This window comes from Aotus nancymaae, unplaced genomic scaffold (assembly GCF_030222135.1).
Source record: "Aotus nancymaae isolate 86718 unplaced genomic scaffold, 86718_ANA_hifiasm-v0.15.2.pri h1tg000032l_0, whole genome shotgun sequence".
In the NCBI taxonomy this organism is placed as follows: Eukaryota; Metazoa; Chordata; class Mammalia; order Primates; family Aotidae; genus Aotus; species Aotus nancymaae.
Window position 1 is genome coordinate 11,817,859 of NW_026988445.1, and position 17,231 is coordinate 11,835,089.

At 45.6% G+C, this 17,231-nt stretch overlaps 1 protein-coding gene across 1 annotated transcript; it reads left to right on the forward strand.

The window, feature by feature from the left end:
- Positions 1–828: 828 nt before the first annotated feature.
- DEGS1 (delta 4-desaturase, sphingolipid 1) lies at positions 829–11,949 on the forward strand. Its single transcript, XM_064383548.1, has 3 exons — positions 829–998; positions 7,705–8,447; positions 10,859–11,949. Exons 1-3 carry the CDS (start codon positions 917–919, stop codon positions 11,003–11,005), a joined length of 972 nt encoding a protein of 323 aa, XP_064239618.1. The 5' UTR covers positions 829–916; the 3' UTR covers positions 11,006–11,949.
- The last annotated feature ends 5,282 nt before the right edge of the window (positions 11,950–17,231 follow it).

Here is a 17,231-nt window from a genome sequence, read left to right on the forward strand (position 1 = left end):
TTCTATTTTCTGCAAATTGGCAGTCAGCTCTAAGGGCTTGATCAGATTTGTGCGTGTGCATGGCCTGTGTGCTTGCACAGCATGTTCTTTGATTAGGAGGCACACCTGATTTGGTTATCTTCGTTGCTCTTTTGATGTACATGTGGTAACTACTGTTGAAACAAAATTAGTTTCGTTTCAAAACCTTTCTTTCAGGAAGAGGTTGTGGTTGATGACTTACGCGACAGACAGTTGCAAGGCTGAGCAATTATCTCTTTAACTGGTCACACTAGAATAATTCAAGCACAATAACAAATCCCATATCATCTCCCCCTCTTAAAAATGGTGTTTTCTTTTTACTTGATTACCTCTTGTCACACACTCTGCATTTTTTCCCTGAGGTATTATTTCCAGAAGGCAGCGAAAAATGACTCAATGACTAATTTGCTTTTAAAAATTAAACAAAACTTAGGCCAGCTGCCATTTAAGAATGGCCCTCACGCCTCCAGACTCGGTGTGACCCGGCAGCCGTGCCGGGTGCTCCGCTCGCGGAGGCGCTGAGGCGGCGGCTTATCTCACTTGAGACCTTTCCTTCCTTTTTCATCTTCTCTGGGCTCCGCTGAAGCAGACCGCAGGGGCGGGTACTCGCAAGAACGCGGCATCCGGGCTCGTGGCCGAGTCATCGAACCTCAGAACCCAGCGTCCCAGAAGCGCTGAGAGCCGGCCCGCACCGGGGCCGCGGAGCGCCAAGCGCCCTCCACCCAGCGAGGCGGGCGGGCCGGGAGGGGCGGGGCATCGGGACTCCGCCCCCGCCTCCGTCTCTTCAGCGCTCCGCCGCCTCCAGCCGACACCACACGAGTTGGGGAGCCGCAGCCACGTCGAAGTAGCCGGCCGGGAACGAGAGCCGAGAGCGGGTCTGCGAGCCACTGCCGCCGCCATGGGGAGCCGCGTCTCGCGGGAAGACTTCGAGTGGGTCTACACCGACCAGCCCCACGCCGACCGGCGCCGGGAGATCCTGGGTGAGGGCCAGCGGGCGCCCCGTTATGTGTGTGCGCGGCCTCCCGGCGCCGGGGCGCGCTCTCCCCGCGCGGGCCCTGCGCGACCGTGGGCGCCGGAGGCCCGTTAGCTCGGTCCCCGCAACGTCCCGCCGCCGTTCGGGCCGCCAGCCTGCGGGTCCTCGCGGGAGAGGCCTGGGCGAGGCGCGGGGGAGGGACGGGTCCTTGGGGGCGCGCAGCTCCTACCCTTCCGCGAAGAGACGCAGGCGCGTCCCCGAGCGCGGGAGTCCCCGCCAGGCCCACGCCGGCCGGTTAGGGCGAAAGGTGCCCCCGGTTGCGCCACCCTTGGGTAGATTCTCTCACTGGAAGATTCCTGTGCCCTCAGGTGGGCGCCCCTTCCTGTCCCTTCTCCCTCTTCTCCCGAGCGGGCCGGGGCGAGCGAGTGCCGGCGCCGGGGCTGCCCGAGTGCGAGGTAGGGTGTGGTCCTGGGCATCCCGGGGCCTACTCACGAGCCCTGCTCTCGGGGTCGGGAGCCGGCTGGCAGTCCTGGCGGGGGCGGCCGCAGTCCCGGCCTTAGGCTCTGGGAGGAGGCCGGCGCCTCCCCCACCCTGTGCCCCCCCGCCCCGCCCCGGGATTCTCGGACTGGATGGGCCCTGGTCGGTTCACGCCGCTTCTTCAATTGATCCTCACGACGATCCTGGGACGTAAAAACGGCACGTCCGTAGATATTTTTCATCCATCTCGGTTTTGTGGATGAAAAGACTGAAAATGGAAGACTTGCCAAACAGTGAAAATGTGTGGTGTGGCCTGCCTGCTGGTCCCCTGACAGCTTGTTTAGAGCACTTAACTCTCCAGAGGATTCGGGCCTTCTGTGTTACTTCGAGAACGCTCATCTCTCCTAGGCTATTCCTAATGATCTGCTAGGGATTGTGTGGAATGCTTTATAAGCATTACCTAATTTCATTCTGGTAATTCTACTAAGTTAGTAGGTATTACCGCAGTTTTAGAAGATGAAATAAGAACGCGTGACTAAATGCTAGAGGGATTCTAATGCGCATTAATTTGCCTAAAGGATACCTGCCCTTTTTTTTTTTTTTTTTTTTAAAAAAAAAAGATGGAGTGTTTGCTGGGCATGGTGGCTCACGCCTGTAATCTCAGCACTTTAGCAGGCCGAGGCGGGTGGATCACCTGAGGTTAGGAGTTCAAGACCAGCCTGGCCAACATGGTGAAACCCTGTCTTTAATAAAAATAAAAACGGAGTGTCGCTCTGTCGCCTAGGCTGGAGTACAGTGGCGCGATCTCAGCTCACTACAATCTCCACCTTCCTGGTTCAAGCAATTTTCCTGCGTCAGCCTCCCGAGTAACTGGGATTACAGGGGTGCACCATCATGACCGGCTGTTTTTTTTTTTTTAGGTCATATTAGCCATATGAGCCAGGCTGGTCTTGAACTCCTGACCTCAGGTAATCTGCCTGCCTTGGCCTCCCAAAGTGCTGGGATTACAGGCGTGAGCCACCGCCCCTAGCCCAGGGCATGTGCTTTTTAACCTCTGCTGTTTCTTCAAAAATTGAGGAAACGGGACTGGGCACGGTAGCTCACGCCTGTAATCCCAGCACTTCGGGAGGCCAAGGCAGGATGATCACTTAAGCCCAGGAGTTCAACACCATCCTGAGTAACATAGTGAGACCACCCCCCCGATTCACACACACACAAAATTTAAAAAATTTAAACTGAGGAAACAAATAGTTGGTGAGTTGAACATGAGAATTTTTTCCTCATACACAGTATTTCCTTAGTTTTTCTCTCAACTTTCATTTCCCCAGTGAAAAGAAAAAGGGAGTAGCTGGGACCACAAGGAGGTGGATTTTTGTATTTTTTTTTATAGAGATGGATTTCCCCGTGTTGCCCAGGCTGCTCTTGAACTCCTGGGCTCAAGCAGTCTGCCCCCTTCAGCCTCCCAAAGAGCTGGGATTATAAAGGCGTGAGCCACTGCACTGGGTGACTTTGGGTTCTTGAATTCCCTCCTTTCCTTCCTCCTCCCCTCTCCTCCCCTACACTCCCTTTAGAGACAGGATCTTGCTTTGTTGCCCAGGCTGGAGTGCAGTGGCTGTTCATAGGCATGATGATCACTACAGCCTGGGTTCAAGCGATCTGCATAGCTCAGCCTGCCAGTAGTGCACTGCCTTCCTTAATTTGTTTGGCAAATCACTTACACATATTTGATATGAGATAGCATATGATACTGTTTATTTTTTTTATTTTTTATTTTTTTGAGACGGAGTTTCGCTCTTGTTACCCAGGCTGGAGTGCAATGGCGCGATCTCGGCTCACGGCAACCTCCGCCTCCTGGGTTCAGGCAATTCTCCTGCCTCAGCTTCCTGAGTAGCTGGGATTACAGGCACGCGCCACCATGCCCAGCTGATTTTTTGTATTTTTAGTAGAGACAGGGTTTCACCATACTGACCAGGATGGTCTCCATCTCTTGACCTCATGATCTACCCGCCTTGGTCTCCCAAAGTGCTGGGATTACAGGCGTGAGCCACTGCGCCCGGCGATACTGTTTATTTTTTTTGGAGATGGAGTCTCGCTCTGTCGCCCAGGCTGGAGTGCAGTGGCCCAGTGTCGGCTCAACACAACCTCCACCTCCCGGGTTCAAGCAGTTCTCCCTGCCCCAGCCTCCCAAGTAGCTGAGATTACAGGATGCCCACCACCATGCCTGGCTAATTTTTTTTTAGTAGAGACAGGGTTTTGCCATGTTGGCCAGGCTGATCTTGAACTCCTGACCCTCAGATGGATTGACCCACCTTGGCCTCTCAAAGTGCTGGGATTACAGGCATGAGCCACCCTGCCCAGCCACGTATGATACATTTTATCAATGCCTTATCTACATGTTACATAGGAATAATCTGGTGTCCTACCTGTGTAGAAACCAACTCTGGAATACTAAAACTGAGCTATTTAATACTCTGAAAATCAGAACAGGTGTGGTTGCTCATGCCTGTAATCCCAGCACTTTGGGAAGCTGAGGCAGGAAGATTGCTTGAGGCCAGTTCAGACCAGCCCCATCTCCACAAAAAATTTTTAAATTAGCCACACTTGTGTCCCGCTACTCAGAAGGCTGAGGCAAGAGGATCACTTGAACTCAGGAATTCAAGACCAACCTGGGCAATGTGGTGAAACCCCATCTGTACAAAAAAAATTTTTTTTTAATTAGTGGGGCATAGTGGCATGTGCCTGTGGTCCCAGCTACTCAAAGGCTGAGGTGGGAGGATCACTTGAGCTGGGGAGGGAGAGGCTGCCATGAGCTGTGATTGCCCTACTGCATTCCAGCCTGGGTGAGACTGTCTCAAAAAAAAAAACAAATGATGGTGAAGGAAGTAAGAAGGTGCTGATTGATACTTATCTCACACTGAGACTTTATTCCCCACAAACTTACTATCACTGAACCATTTCACTTGGAAAGTAAAAAGACTACATATTTCTCAATGGAAACATAACATTGCCCATGCAGGTATAAATACTGCCCGGTGTTCTGTTTCAGGGTGGGAGGTGGAATAACATGTAGAAAGATAAGAATCTTTAGATTTCTGGCCGGGCGCGGTGGCTCACGCCTGTAATCCCAGCACTTTGGGAAACTGAGGCAGGTGGATAACGAGGTCAAGAGATCGAGACCATCCTGGTCAACAAGGTGAAACCCCGTCTCTACTAAAAATACAAAAATTAGCTGGGCATGGTGGCGCGCGCCTGTAGTCCCAGCTACTCGGGAGGCTGAGGCAGGAGAATTGCCTGAACCCAGGAGGCGGAGGTTGCGGTGAGCCGAGATCGCGCCATTGCACTCCAGCCTGGGTAACAAAAGCGAAACTCCATTTCCAAAAAAAAAAAAAAAAACTTTAGATTTCTTTAAATTATACTCAAATGATAAGAGATCGTTCTGAAAGTGTTCAGTTTTTTGTGTGGGGGGTTGGTGAGGGAAGGGGCCTGATAGAACAACCAATATTTGTACATTTTAAGTTTACATTAAGAGTTCACATTAAAAGTTCATTTATAAGGCATCTGTTTGAAATTAATGAGGGCAGGCCAGGCTCAGTGGCTCACGCTTGTAATCCCAGCACTTTGGGAGGCCGAGGTGGGCAGGGCACCTGTTGTCAGGGGTTCAAGACCAGCCTAACCAACATGGTGAAACCCTGTCTCTACTAAAAATACAAAAATTAGCTGGGAATGGTGGTGCACGCCTGTAGTACCAGCTACCAGGAAGGCTGAGGCAGGAGAATTGCTTGAACCCAGGAGGCAGAGGTTGTGGTGAGCTGAGATCATACCACTGCACTCCAGTCTGGGTGACAGAGCAAGACTCCATCTCAAAAAGAGTTAAAAAAAAGAAAAGAAAGAAATTAATGAGGGCTAGAGACCAGACCATTATTAGTGGGTCAAATAAGAATAAATCACAAGAAATGCTTCCTTCACTGCTGTACTTTCACAGTGATAGAGTTTGTTTGTTTGTTTTTAATGTTTTATTTTTTGAGACAGGGTCTCACTCTCTTGACCAGGCTACAGTGCAGCAGTGTGATCAAGGCTCACTGCAGCCTCAAATTCTTGGGCTCAAATGATGTTCCTGCCTCAGCCTGCCAAGTAGCTAGGACTATAGGTTTACGCCACCTCACTTGGCTAATTTTTTTTTTTATTTTTGGTAGAGATAAGAGTCTCTGTTGCCCAGGCTGGTCTTGAACACTGGGCCTCAGGCAGTCTTCATGCCTCAGCCTCCCAAAGTGCTGGGATTAATGGTGTGAGCCATGGCGCCTGGCCAGTAGCTTTATTGAGATGACAATTCACATATCATGATTTATTTATTTAAAGTGTACAGTTCATTTTTTTTTAGTATATTCACAGAGTTGTGTAGCTGTCACCACCATATAACTTTAGAACATTTCATCATCACAAAAGAAACCCTATACCCATTAGCAATCCTTCATATCCCCTGCTTCTACCTAGCAGTCCTAGGCAACCACTAATCTACTTTGTGGTCTGTAGATTTGCTTATTCTGGACGTTTCATATACGTGAAATCATATACCTGATCTCTTACAACTGGATTCTTTCACTTAGCATAATACACATTTTTTAAATTTCTAATTATATAGAGACAGGGTCCTGTTATGTTGCCCAGGCTGATCTTGAACTCTTTTTTTTGTTTGTTTTGTTTTCTTTTTTTATTTTACTTTTTTCATTTTCTGATCTTGAACTCTTGGGTTTAAGTGATCCCCCTGCCTTGGCCTCTCAAAGTGCTGGCATTAAAGGTGTGAGCCACTGCACCCAGCCATTAGCATAATATTTTAGCTGGGCACAGTGGCATGCTTCTGTAGTTCCAGCTACTAGGGTGACTGAGGCAAGAGGATCACTTAAGTCCAGGAGTTTGAGGCTGTAGTGAGCTATGATGGTACCACTGTACTCCAGCCTGAGTGACAGAGGGAGACCCTGTCTCTAAATGTAAATATTTTAAGGTAGGTTCATGTAGCATGTGCCAGTGTATCATTCCTTTCTGTGGCTGAGTAATGTATCTTTATATGGATATACCAGGTATTTAACATTTTGAGGAACTGCTCTACTGTTTTCCAAAGCAGCCGCACCATTTTACATTCCCACCAGCAAAATATGAGGGTCCTAATTTCTTCAGATCCTTGTTTTTACCTACCTTTTTGTGTTATGGTCATCCTACTAAGTATGAAGTGGTGTCTATGGTTTCAGTTTGCACTTTCCTAATAACTAACGATGTTGAGCATCTTTCATTTCCATGACTTTTGGAGAAATGTCTGTTCAGATCCTTTGCCCGTTTTCAATTGGATTATTAGTTGTAAGAGTTCTGCATATATTCTGGATATAGGTCCCTTATGAGATACATGATTTGCAAACATAACCCCTCTTCTGTGTGTTACCTTTTCATTCACTTTCTTGACAGTATCATTTGCAACAGAAAAGTTTTTGATGCAATCCAATTTCTGTTTTCTTTTGTCATTTTTTCTTATAGTTTCTAAGAAACCACAAAGGCCATGAAGATTTATTCCTATGTTTTCTTAAAAGAGTTTTGTAGTTTAAAAAAAAAAAAAGAAATAAAAAGAAGAGTTTTATAGTTTTCTTATAAATTTGGATCTGTGATCTGAGTTCATTTTTGTATATGGTATAAGGAGGGGGTCCAAATCCATTCTTTTGCATTTTGGTAGCAAGTCATTCTAGCACCATTTATTGAAAAGACTATTCTTTCCCTGATTATATTGGCACCCTCTAGTATTGATTTTTATGTACTGTTACAACTTTGGGAAAATTCAGTACAGAATTACTTGGAGCATGTTGATTTGTCTGAGAGAACTGTGAATACCAGTCTCATATTAGGGTAACTACAAAATGTCTATTATATTCTACCCTTTGTCAGATGTGTTAATTGTTTCCTATAAGGTAAGAATGCTGTACCTCTGTCTAAACACAGAAATAACACGTTTTAATACAAAACGTGGAACTTTTCAAGTTTGAGGCCAGTTTTTCTTGCATAAATTCTCAGATTCTTGCGACATGATATTTTGTAACTTTACTATTAGAATCCTTTCCTGTTGTTATTATTCACTACAGTTTCTAGTAGAGGGAATATTATGATTTACAGAAAAAAAATTGTTTAATTGGTGTTAATTATAATTGCTGAACTATTTCGTAGTTTTAGTTCCTAATTTTTTTGTTTTTTCTTTACAGCAAAGTATCCAGAGATAAAGTCCTTGATGAAACCTGATCCCAATTTGATATGGATTATAATTATGATGGTTCTCATCCAGTTGGCTGCATTTTACTTAGTAAAAGACTTGGACTGGAAATGGGTCATATTTTGGGCCTATGCATTTGGCAGTTGCATTAACCACTCAATGACTCTGGCTATTCATGAGATTGCCCACAATTCTGCCTTTGGCAACCGCAAAGCAATGTGGAATCGCTGGTTTGGAATGTTTGCTAATCTTCCTATTGGGATTCCATATTCGATTTCCTTTAAGAGGTATCACATGGATCATCATCGGTACCTTGGAGCTGATGGCATCGATGTAGATATTCCTACTGATTTTGAGGGCTGGTTCTTCTGTACCACTTTCAGAAAGTTTATTTGGGTTATTCTTCAGCCTCTCTTTTATGCATTTCGACCTCTGTTCATCAACCCCAAGCCACTTACTTATCTGGAAGTTATCAATACCGTGGCCCAGGTCACTTTTGACATTTTAATTTATTACTTTTTGGGAATTAAATCCTTAGTCTACATGTTGGCAGCATCTTTACTTGGCCTGGGTTTGCACCCGATTTCTGGACATTTTATAGCTGAGCATTACATGTTCTTAAAGGGTCATGAAACTTACTCATATTATGGGCCTCTGAATTTACTTACCTTCAATGTGGGATATCATAATGAACATCATGACTTCCCCAACATTCCTGGAAAAAACCTTCCACTGGTAAGTAAAGAGTTTGATACATATTCTAATTTATTTTTTTATTGTGATGGAGTCTTGCTCAGTCACCCAGGCTGGAGTGCAGTGGCACAATATCGGCTCACTGGAATCTCCACCTCCCTGGTTCAAGTGATTCCCATGACTCAGCTTCCGAAGTAGCTGGGATTACAGGCGCACGCCACCATGCCCCACTAATTGTTGTATTTTTACTAGAGACAGGGCTTCGCCATGTTGGCCAGGCTAGCGTTTTGTCAGTCCAAGCTGCTCATAAAAAAAAAAAAAAAATAGCAAGAATATAAATACTGCATCTTCCAGCCTACTTTTACAAAGGGTTCACTCTTAGGTCCTTTTTAAATTTTATTTATTTTTATTTTTAAACTTTTTTTAGAGACAGGGTCTTGCCCTGTCACCTAGGGTAGAGTGCAGTGGTGCAATAGCTTACTGCAGCCTCAGCTTCTGGGTTGAAGTGACCCTCCTACCTCAGCATCCTGAGTAGGCAGGACTATAGGCATGTGCCACCACACCTGGCTAATTTTTAATTTTTTGTAGAGGAAGAGTCTTGCTATGTCCTCAGGCTGGTATGGAACTCCTCGACTCAAGTGATCCTCCTGCCTCAGCCTCCCAAGTAGCTAGGATTATAGGCACATGCCATGACAGGCTAATTTTTTTAAAAACATCTTTTTAGCTGGGCATGGTGGTGCATGCCTGTAGTCCCAGCTACTCAGGAGGCTGAGGCAGGGGAATCGCTTGAACCTGGGAGGTGGAGGTTATAGTGAGCTGAGACTGTGCCATTGCACTCCAGCCTGGGTGACAGAGAAAGACTCTGTCTCAAAAAAATAAATAAGTTTCTTTTAATCTTCCAGATTGTCTTTTTAAAATTTTTTTTTTTTTTTTTTTTTGAGAAGGAGTTTTGCTCTTGTTACCCAGGCTGGAGTGCAATGGCGCGATCTCGGCTCACTGCAACCTCCGCCTCCTGGGTTCAGGCAATTCTTCTGCCTCAGCCTCCTGAGTAGCTGGGATTACAGGCACGCGCCACCATGCCCAGCCAATTTTCTGTATTTTTAGTAGAGACAGGGTTTCACCATGTTGAACAGGATGGTCTCGATCTCTTGACCTCATGATCCACCCGCCTCGGCCTCCCAAAGTGCTGGGATTACAGGCCTGAGCCACCACGCCCGGCTGGCTAAAATTTTTTAAAGCTTTTGTAGACATGGTATTTCCTGATGTAATCCCAGCACTTTGGGAGACCCAGGTGAGTGGATCATCTGAGGTGAGGAGTTTGAGACCAGCCTGGCCAACATAGTGAAATCCCATCTTTACTAAAAATACAAAAAAATTAGCCGGGAATGGTGTTGTGCACCTGCAGTCCCAGCTACTCGGGAGGCTGAGACGGGAGAATCGCTTGAACCCAGGCAACAGAGGTTGCAGTGAGCTATCGGGCCACTGCACTCCAGCCTGGGTAACGGAATGAAACTCTGTCTCAAAACAAACAAACAAAAAACAAACAGATTGGTTTCCCTGTGTTGCCTAGGCTGGTCTCAAATTCCTGGGCTCAGGTGATTCTCCTGCCTTCTAAAATGCTGGTATTATAGGTATGAGCCACTGTGCCCAGCCCAGCCAGATAGTTTTTCTGTAAAGACATTTTTAACTCAAGATGGCAGAACTGCACACTTGAAAAGTGTTTTTTTTTTTTTAATTTTTATTTATTTTTTTATTTTGAGATGTAGTCACTCTGTTGCCCAGGCTGGAGTGCTGTGGCATGATCTCGGCTCACTGCAACCTCCAGCTCCCAGGTTCAAGCAGTTCTACTGTCAGCCTCCCGAGTCGTTGCTGGGACTACAGGTGTGAGCCACCATGCCCAGATAATTTTTTTGTATTTTTAGTAGAGATGAGGTTTTACCATATTGGTCAGGCTGATCTTGAACTCCTGACCTCAGGTGATCCATCTGCCTCAGCTTCCCAAAATCCTGGGATTACAGGTGAGCCACCAGGCCCAGCCAAGTGCTTAATTTCTATGTAATTAGCATGTCACAATTTATTAGTATTTTTAAGTTCCTGGATGGCAGGAACCAGATGTTACCTTTTTATTCTACAGTGCTATCCATGCAGTACATTATTTAATAATATCAGGTTAATCTAATTGCATGTGTTTACAAATAAGCCAGATATTTAGTCCCTTGGAAAGTGATGGGAGAGAGTCCTAGAGGGTTGAGTGTATTCAACTGCTGAAATGTAGACTGCTTTTTGTTTAGAATTGCCTCAGCTGCTTTGGCTGCTTTTATTTTAAGCGAGAAGAGGGAGGCAGGTCTCATGGTTTCCCTTCTCATTGTTTGTATCAACCATTCATCAGTTATCATCTTTGAAAGACCCAGTAACACTCACTTTTCATCTTGCTGTATTTTTTTCCCTTCTAGGTGAGGAAAATAGCAGCTGAATACTATGATAACCTCCCCCACTACAACTCCTGGATAAAAGTACTGTATGATTTTGTGATGGATGATACAATAAGTCCCTACTCAAGAATGAAGAGGCAACAAAAAGGGGAGATGGTGCTGGAGTAAATATCATTAGTGCCAAAGGGATTCCTCTCCAAAACTTTAGATGGAATTTTTGCATTATTAAACTTGAGACCAGTGATGCTTGGAAGCTCCCCTGGCACAATTTCAGAGTAAGAGCTCGGTGGTATCAAGAAGTGAATCTGGATTTTAAACAGCCTGGCTCTGTACTGCTCAGCTTCCCTCACAGGAAACTTGTGACTTGTGTATTATTGTCATTGAGGATGTTTTGCTCATGTCTGTCATTTTATAAACATATCATTTTAAAAGCTTTTAAAAAGCTATTTCGCTGGGCACCGTGGCTCACGCCTGTAATCCCAGCACTTTGCGGGGCTGAGACAGGTGGATCACCTGAGGTCAGGAATTCAAGACCAGCCTGGCCAACATGGTGAAACCCCATCTCTACTAAAAATGCAAAGATTAGCTGGGCTTAGTGGGGCATGCCTGTAATCCCAGCTACACGGGAGGCTGAGGTAGGAGAATTGCTTGAACCCAGGAGGCGGAGGCTGCAGTGAGCCAAGATTATGCCACTGCACCCCAACCTGGGTGACAGAGTAAGACCCTGTCTCAAAAATAAATAAAAATATAAAAAATAAAAAGCTGTTCTAGTTTATTTCACTATAAAGTTTTGCTTTATTAAAAAGCTAATAAACAGCTATTAATCACAATGTATTAGTATTTGTTACATTTTTGCATTTTGCTATCTTTATACTATGTAATATGGTAACCTGGGTACTGGGGGAACTTACTTCAAAATTTCATCTCAAAAATAATTTTTAAAAAGCCCAAATTGTGATATAGCATAAAAGGTTGAGATGAAAATATATTTCACTGTAAGCTGAATTACTCATTTAAAAACTGTTACATATGGGACCTGAATTAGACATTGCTGAATCCTGTACAGCCTTACTCATAAATAAAGTACTTACCAAATTATGTCCAACATTCAACTTCATTTTTCAGATGTGTTGATTCTCGCATTAGAAAGTGCTCAGTTGACAAAGACTTTCATAGTTATTTTACTACGGTGGGAACTGGCTGTGGTCTGATGGTAGATTGTTGGTCTCAAGTAGCTGGTAGCATGGTCTGTTACATCAGCAGTCTTGCTTACCTCAAATATGTCACTTGGATAAATTTAGTGCAATGTGAATTGTTTTAAAAATATATCAGCAGCTGGGTGTGGTGGTTCACACCTGTAATTCCATACTTTGGAAAGCTGAGGCAGGAGGATCACTTGAGACCAGGAGTTGAGACCAGCCTGGGCAACATAGTGAGACCCATCTTTTCTTTTTTTTCTTTTTTTTTTTTTTTGAGGTGGAGTTTCGCTGTTGTTACCCAGACTGGAGTGCAATGGTGCGATCTCGGCTCACCACAACCTCTGCCTCCTGGGTTCAAGCAATTCTCCTGCCTCAGCATCCCGTGTAGCTGGGATTACAGGCGTGCACTACCATGCCCAACTAATTGTTTTTTTTGTATTTTTAGTAGAGACGGTGTTTCACCTTGTTGACCAGGATGGTCTCGATCTCTTGACCTCATGATCCACCCACCTCGGCCTCCCAAAGTGCTGGGATTATAGGCGTGAGCCACCGCGCCTGGCCTCTTTTTTTCTTTTTTCTTTTTTCTTTTTTTTTTGAGATGAAGTCTTGCTCTGTTGCCCAGGCTGGAGTGCAATGGCATGGCATGATCTTGGCTCACCACAACCTCCACCTCCTGGGTTCAAGCGATTCTCCTGCCTCAGCCTCCTGAGTAGCTGGGATCACAGGTGTGCAGAACTGTGCCCAGCTATTTTTTTTTTTTTTTTTTTTTTTCAGTAGAGATAGAGACAGGGTTTTACCATGTTGGCCAGGCTGGTCTCAAACTCCTGACCTCAAGTGATCTGCCTGTCTCAGGCTCCCAAAGTGCTGGGATTACAGGTGTGAGCCACTCTGCCTGGTCCCCATCTTTAAAAAAACAAAACAGAGTGATGTGGTGGTGTGTACCTGTAGTCCCAGCTACTCGGGAGGCTGAGGTTGAGGCTGCAGTGAGCCACGATCACACTACTACACTCCAGCTTGGGTGACAAATATACCATCTATAAAAATAAAAATATGTTGGCTGTATTGTAGTTTCATAAAGAATAAAACAACACCCAGACAGTTGAGGGTGGGGTGAAGAGTAGGATCCTCTGTGGGTCTGCCAAGCCTGCCTCACAGACCTACTTTCATCCCCAAAATACTTTGCTTTCCCTTCCTGACCCTCTTGCCTAGGAAAATTCCTAGTATCCTCTAATCTGTTGCTCAAAGAACAAAGAGTTATAATGGAACCATGTTTACAGTTCAGACTTAGTCACTAAAAAAAGTATCTGCAAAACATACCCCTGGATTTGATGCTAGATCATAAAGAGATTTTGTACTCCCACTAAGTGCTCAATTCCTCTTGCCTATAGAACTCTAGCCAATGGCTACAGCTGCCATGCAAATGCTGAAAACCTCCAAATCTGTCAGCTCAGACCTCTTACTACCTGCTGGATGCTCAAGAGTGGGTTGTCATCCCTCTCCAAAACTGCAGTCTTCAATTACATTACCACTTTCCTGAATGGAAGTTTCAGTCTTTGTAGCAGGCGACCGAACTATTCTGACTCCTCCCATCTGCCAACTCAATCCATTCTTTAAGAGATCTACCAGTCTGGGCAGTAAGAAGGCTGGGCCCCAGAATCTCAGTCTGCCGGGCACGGTGGCTCACGCCTGTAGTCCCAGTACTTTGGGAGACCGAGGCAGGTAGATCACCTGAGGTCAGGAGTTCGAGACCAGCCTGGCCAACATGGTGAAACCACATCTCTACTAAAGATAAAAAAAAATTAGCTGGATGTGGTGGTGCATGCCTGTAATCCCAGCTACTGGGGAGGCGGAGGCAGGAAAATCACTTGAACCTGGGAGGCAGAGGTTGCAGTGAGCCGATATGGTGCCATTGCACTCCAGCCTGGGCGACAGGGCGATTCCATCTCAAAAAAGTCCAAAATTAGCCGGGCCTGGTGTTGTGTACATCAGTGGTCCTAAGCTACTCAGGAGGCTGAGGTAGGAGTTTCTCTTCTTAAGCACAGGAGGTGGGGGTTGTAGTGTACTGAAATCGCACACCATTACACTCCAGCCTGGGTGACAGTGAGACCCCCATCTCAAACAAAAAGTCCTGAGAAATCATTCAGTAGCTTTGCATGAGTTCTCCCTTCTGTGTAAACTCCTTTCTCCATTTCTCTTCTGGTTAGCTTCAAGGCTTCATACCTTCAAGGCTCATACCAGCCTTCTGTTTCCCACCCCCAGTCCCCAGCAGGTCAGATATCAATGTTTTTGACTCGGAGAACCAATGATTATCTCTTCATGGCCCTAGCCATACCGTTTTATGAATAGACACTGTTTTTCTCCCCAGAGGTTGTAACTCCTTAAGGGCAGGATACATCTTTTATTTCTGTTTTCCAAACCTAGCAGGGTGCTTGACTTAAAGTAAGTGCTTGATAAATGGAGAGAGACCAGCAGAGAGAGTCCTTGAACTTTAAAAGCTTTTTCTAAAACAAAAACACAGTCACAGACAGCAGGCACTTGTATAAGCTTTAGGTAAAAGTGTTTTATACTAAAAATAATGGACATTCAATGGGAATCCTTACTTTTCACTGAGCCCTGTACCAAGTATTTTTACATGAATTATTGTACTTTTTTGTTGTTTCTTGTTTTTTTTTTTTTTTTCATTTGAGACAGAGTCTTGCCCTGTGGCCCAGGCTGGAGTACAGTGGCACAATCTCAGCTCACTGCAACCTCTACCTCGCAGGGTCAAGCAGTCCTCCCACATCAGCCTTCCCAGGAGCTGGGACTAACTACAGGTGTACACTACCACACCCAACTAAGTTTTGTATTTTTTGTAGAGATGGAGTTTCACTATGTTGCCCAGGCAAGTCTCAAAATTCCTGGGCTCAAGTGATCCAACTGCCTCAGTCTCGCAAAGTGCTGAGATTACAGGTGTGAATCACAAATTATTGTATTTAAGTTTCAACATTTATATGCTGTAAGTAGTACAATTAATATCTTCATTTTGTAGATAACGGAACAGGCTTAGAGAGATTAAGTAACTGGCCCAAGGTTACACTTAATAAATTGCAGAAACTGTACCTGAAATTCAGCCTATATGGACTCCAGACCCAAAACCCTTAACCATACTCCATTTGGCTTACATCATGAACCTGGTCCTGAAACAATAATGAGAATGAAAAACACATGTTTCTGTTACTACGCACATACTCTACTGCCTCATTAACCACTTCCTGTATGCCAACATTGTGGCATACAGCATCTCCGGATTTTTCCAACTATTGAATCTAAAATTCCATATGAAACATTAATGTTTAAATCTATAGCAAAAAATGCATATATGTATTCATTTATTAATTCTACAGATGCTTTTCGCAGGCCTGCACTAGGCAGTGAGGATACAAGGACAAAATATGGCCCCAAATTAAGGAGCTGATGCGCTAGTGCTGGAAGGTACATGTTAAGTAAGAAAGGACTTAACATAAAACAGGAGAATCAGGATGTGGCTGGGACTGAGTAGAGGGCACACATTGCTATCGCTGATCAGGGCAAGTGCTCTGCCAGGCAGTACGTGCAGATATCATGCTAATCCACAGCAGCCTAGGAAGGTAGGTATTGGCTCCCACACTTTCTGCATGAAGAAACTGAGGGTCAGGCAGGTAGCTAGCCTGAGGTCACACAACGGCCAGGACCTGAAGCTATGTGTGTTAAAGCCAATGCTTTCTGCTTTTCCACTTGGAAGCTCTTTGGACAAGTTCATGTTTTGTTTCTTGTTAGGACAATCTTTCAGAAGCCTTAGCCATTTGGAAGGAAGCAAGAACAGTTTGATGACCTAGAGCGAAGAAGGCTCTGAAAAACTGTACCCTTAAAAATCCGAGAACATTATTATTGTTTTATTATGTTGAGACAGGGTCTGGCTCTGTCACCCAAGCTGGAGTGCAGTGGTAGAACCACGTCTCACTGCAACCTTGACCTCCTAGGCTCAAGTGATTCTCCCATTTCAGCCTTTTGAGTAGCTGGGACCATAGGCATGCACCACCATGCCTGGCTAATTTTACTTTTATTTTTTATAGAGACAGAGTCTCACCATGTTGCTCAGGCTGGTCTCAAACTCCTAGGCTCAAGCAGTCCTCCCGTCTTGGCCTCCCGAAGTGTTGGGATCACAGGCATGAGCCACTGCACCCGGCCTCAGGAGCCTTATTAATAAATCCCTAAGACCCGCTCAGCACATTCACTTCTGAGACAGAAGGCCAGCGTGGCTGAGGTGCCTGGCGAGGAGGCTCTGAGAGCAGAGGGGAGACTGAGCAGTGATACCTGGAATGGAGGCCTGAAGGCTGATCAGGGCCCAGAGCCAAGGGGCCAAGGGTACTGTCTGCAGGGCGTGTTAGCAAATGTGCGGCTGGGACAGCCTCGGGAGGGTCCCAATGTCGAAAAAAAAGTAGGATTTGATGATGGATGGATACACAGGTGTGATCGTGCAGGTGCTTTTTAGTTGTTAATGACATGGAGGAGGAAAACGAAGGTAGGGAGGGTCACCTGAAAAAGGACAGCTTTGTATTTGCCAAGTTTCATCTGGATTGGCAGATGGCACATGAAGCTGATAATTGGACTCAACTGAGGAGGAAGGTTTCAGGTGCTGACAAGTAAATGCATCCTTGCAGTTCAGAACGCAGTTGCTATCACAGGCATGCGTGAACTGGCACACCAGACCAAAAGCAGTCCGGGTGTGGGGCCTCGTGTCTGCATTTGGGAAATAGAGGTAGCAGAACTACTTGGGCCCAGGGGTTCGGGACAAGTCTGGGCAACATGGTGAAAACCACCTCTATAAAAAATAAAAAATTGACTGGGCATGGTGGCTCAAGCCTGTAACCCCAGCACTTTGGGAGGCCGAGGTGGGTGGTTCACCTGAGGTCGGGAGTTCAAGACCAGCTTGGCCAAAATGGCAAAACTCCATCTCTACTAAAAATACAAAAATTAGGTGGGCATGGTGGTGCACACCTGTAATCCCATCTACTTGGGAGGCTGAGGCAGGAGAATCGCTTGAACCCAGGAGGCGAAGGTTGCAATGAGTGGAGATCATGCCACTGCATTCCAGCCTGGGCAACAACAGCAAAACTCTGTCTCAAAAAAAAAAAAAAAATTAGCCAGGTGTGGTGGCATGCACCTGTGATTCCAGC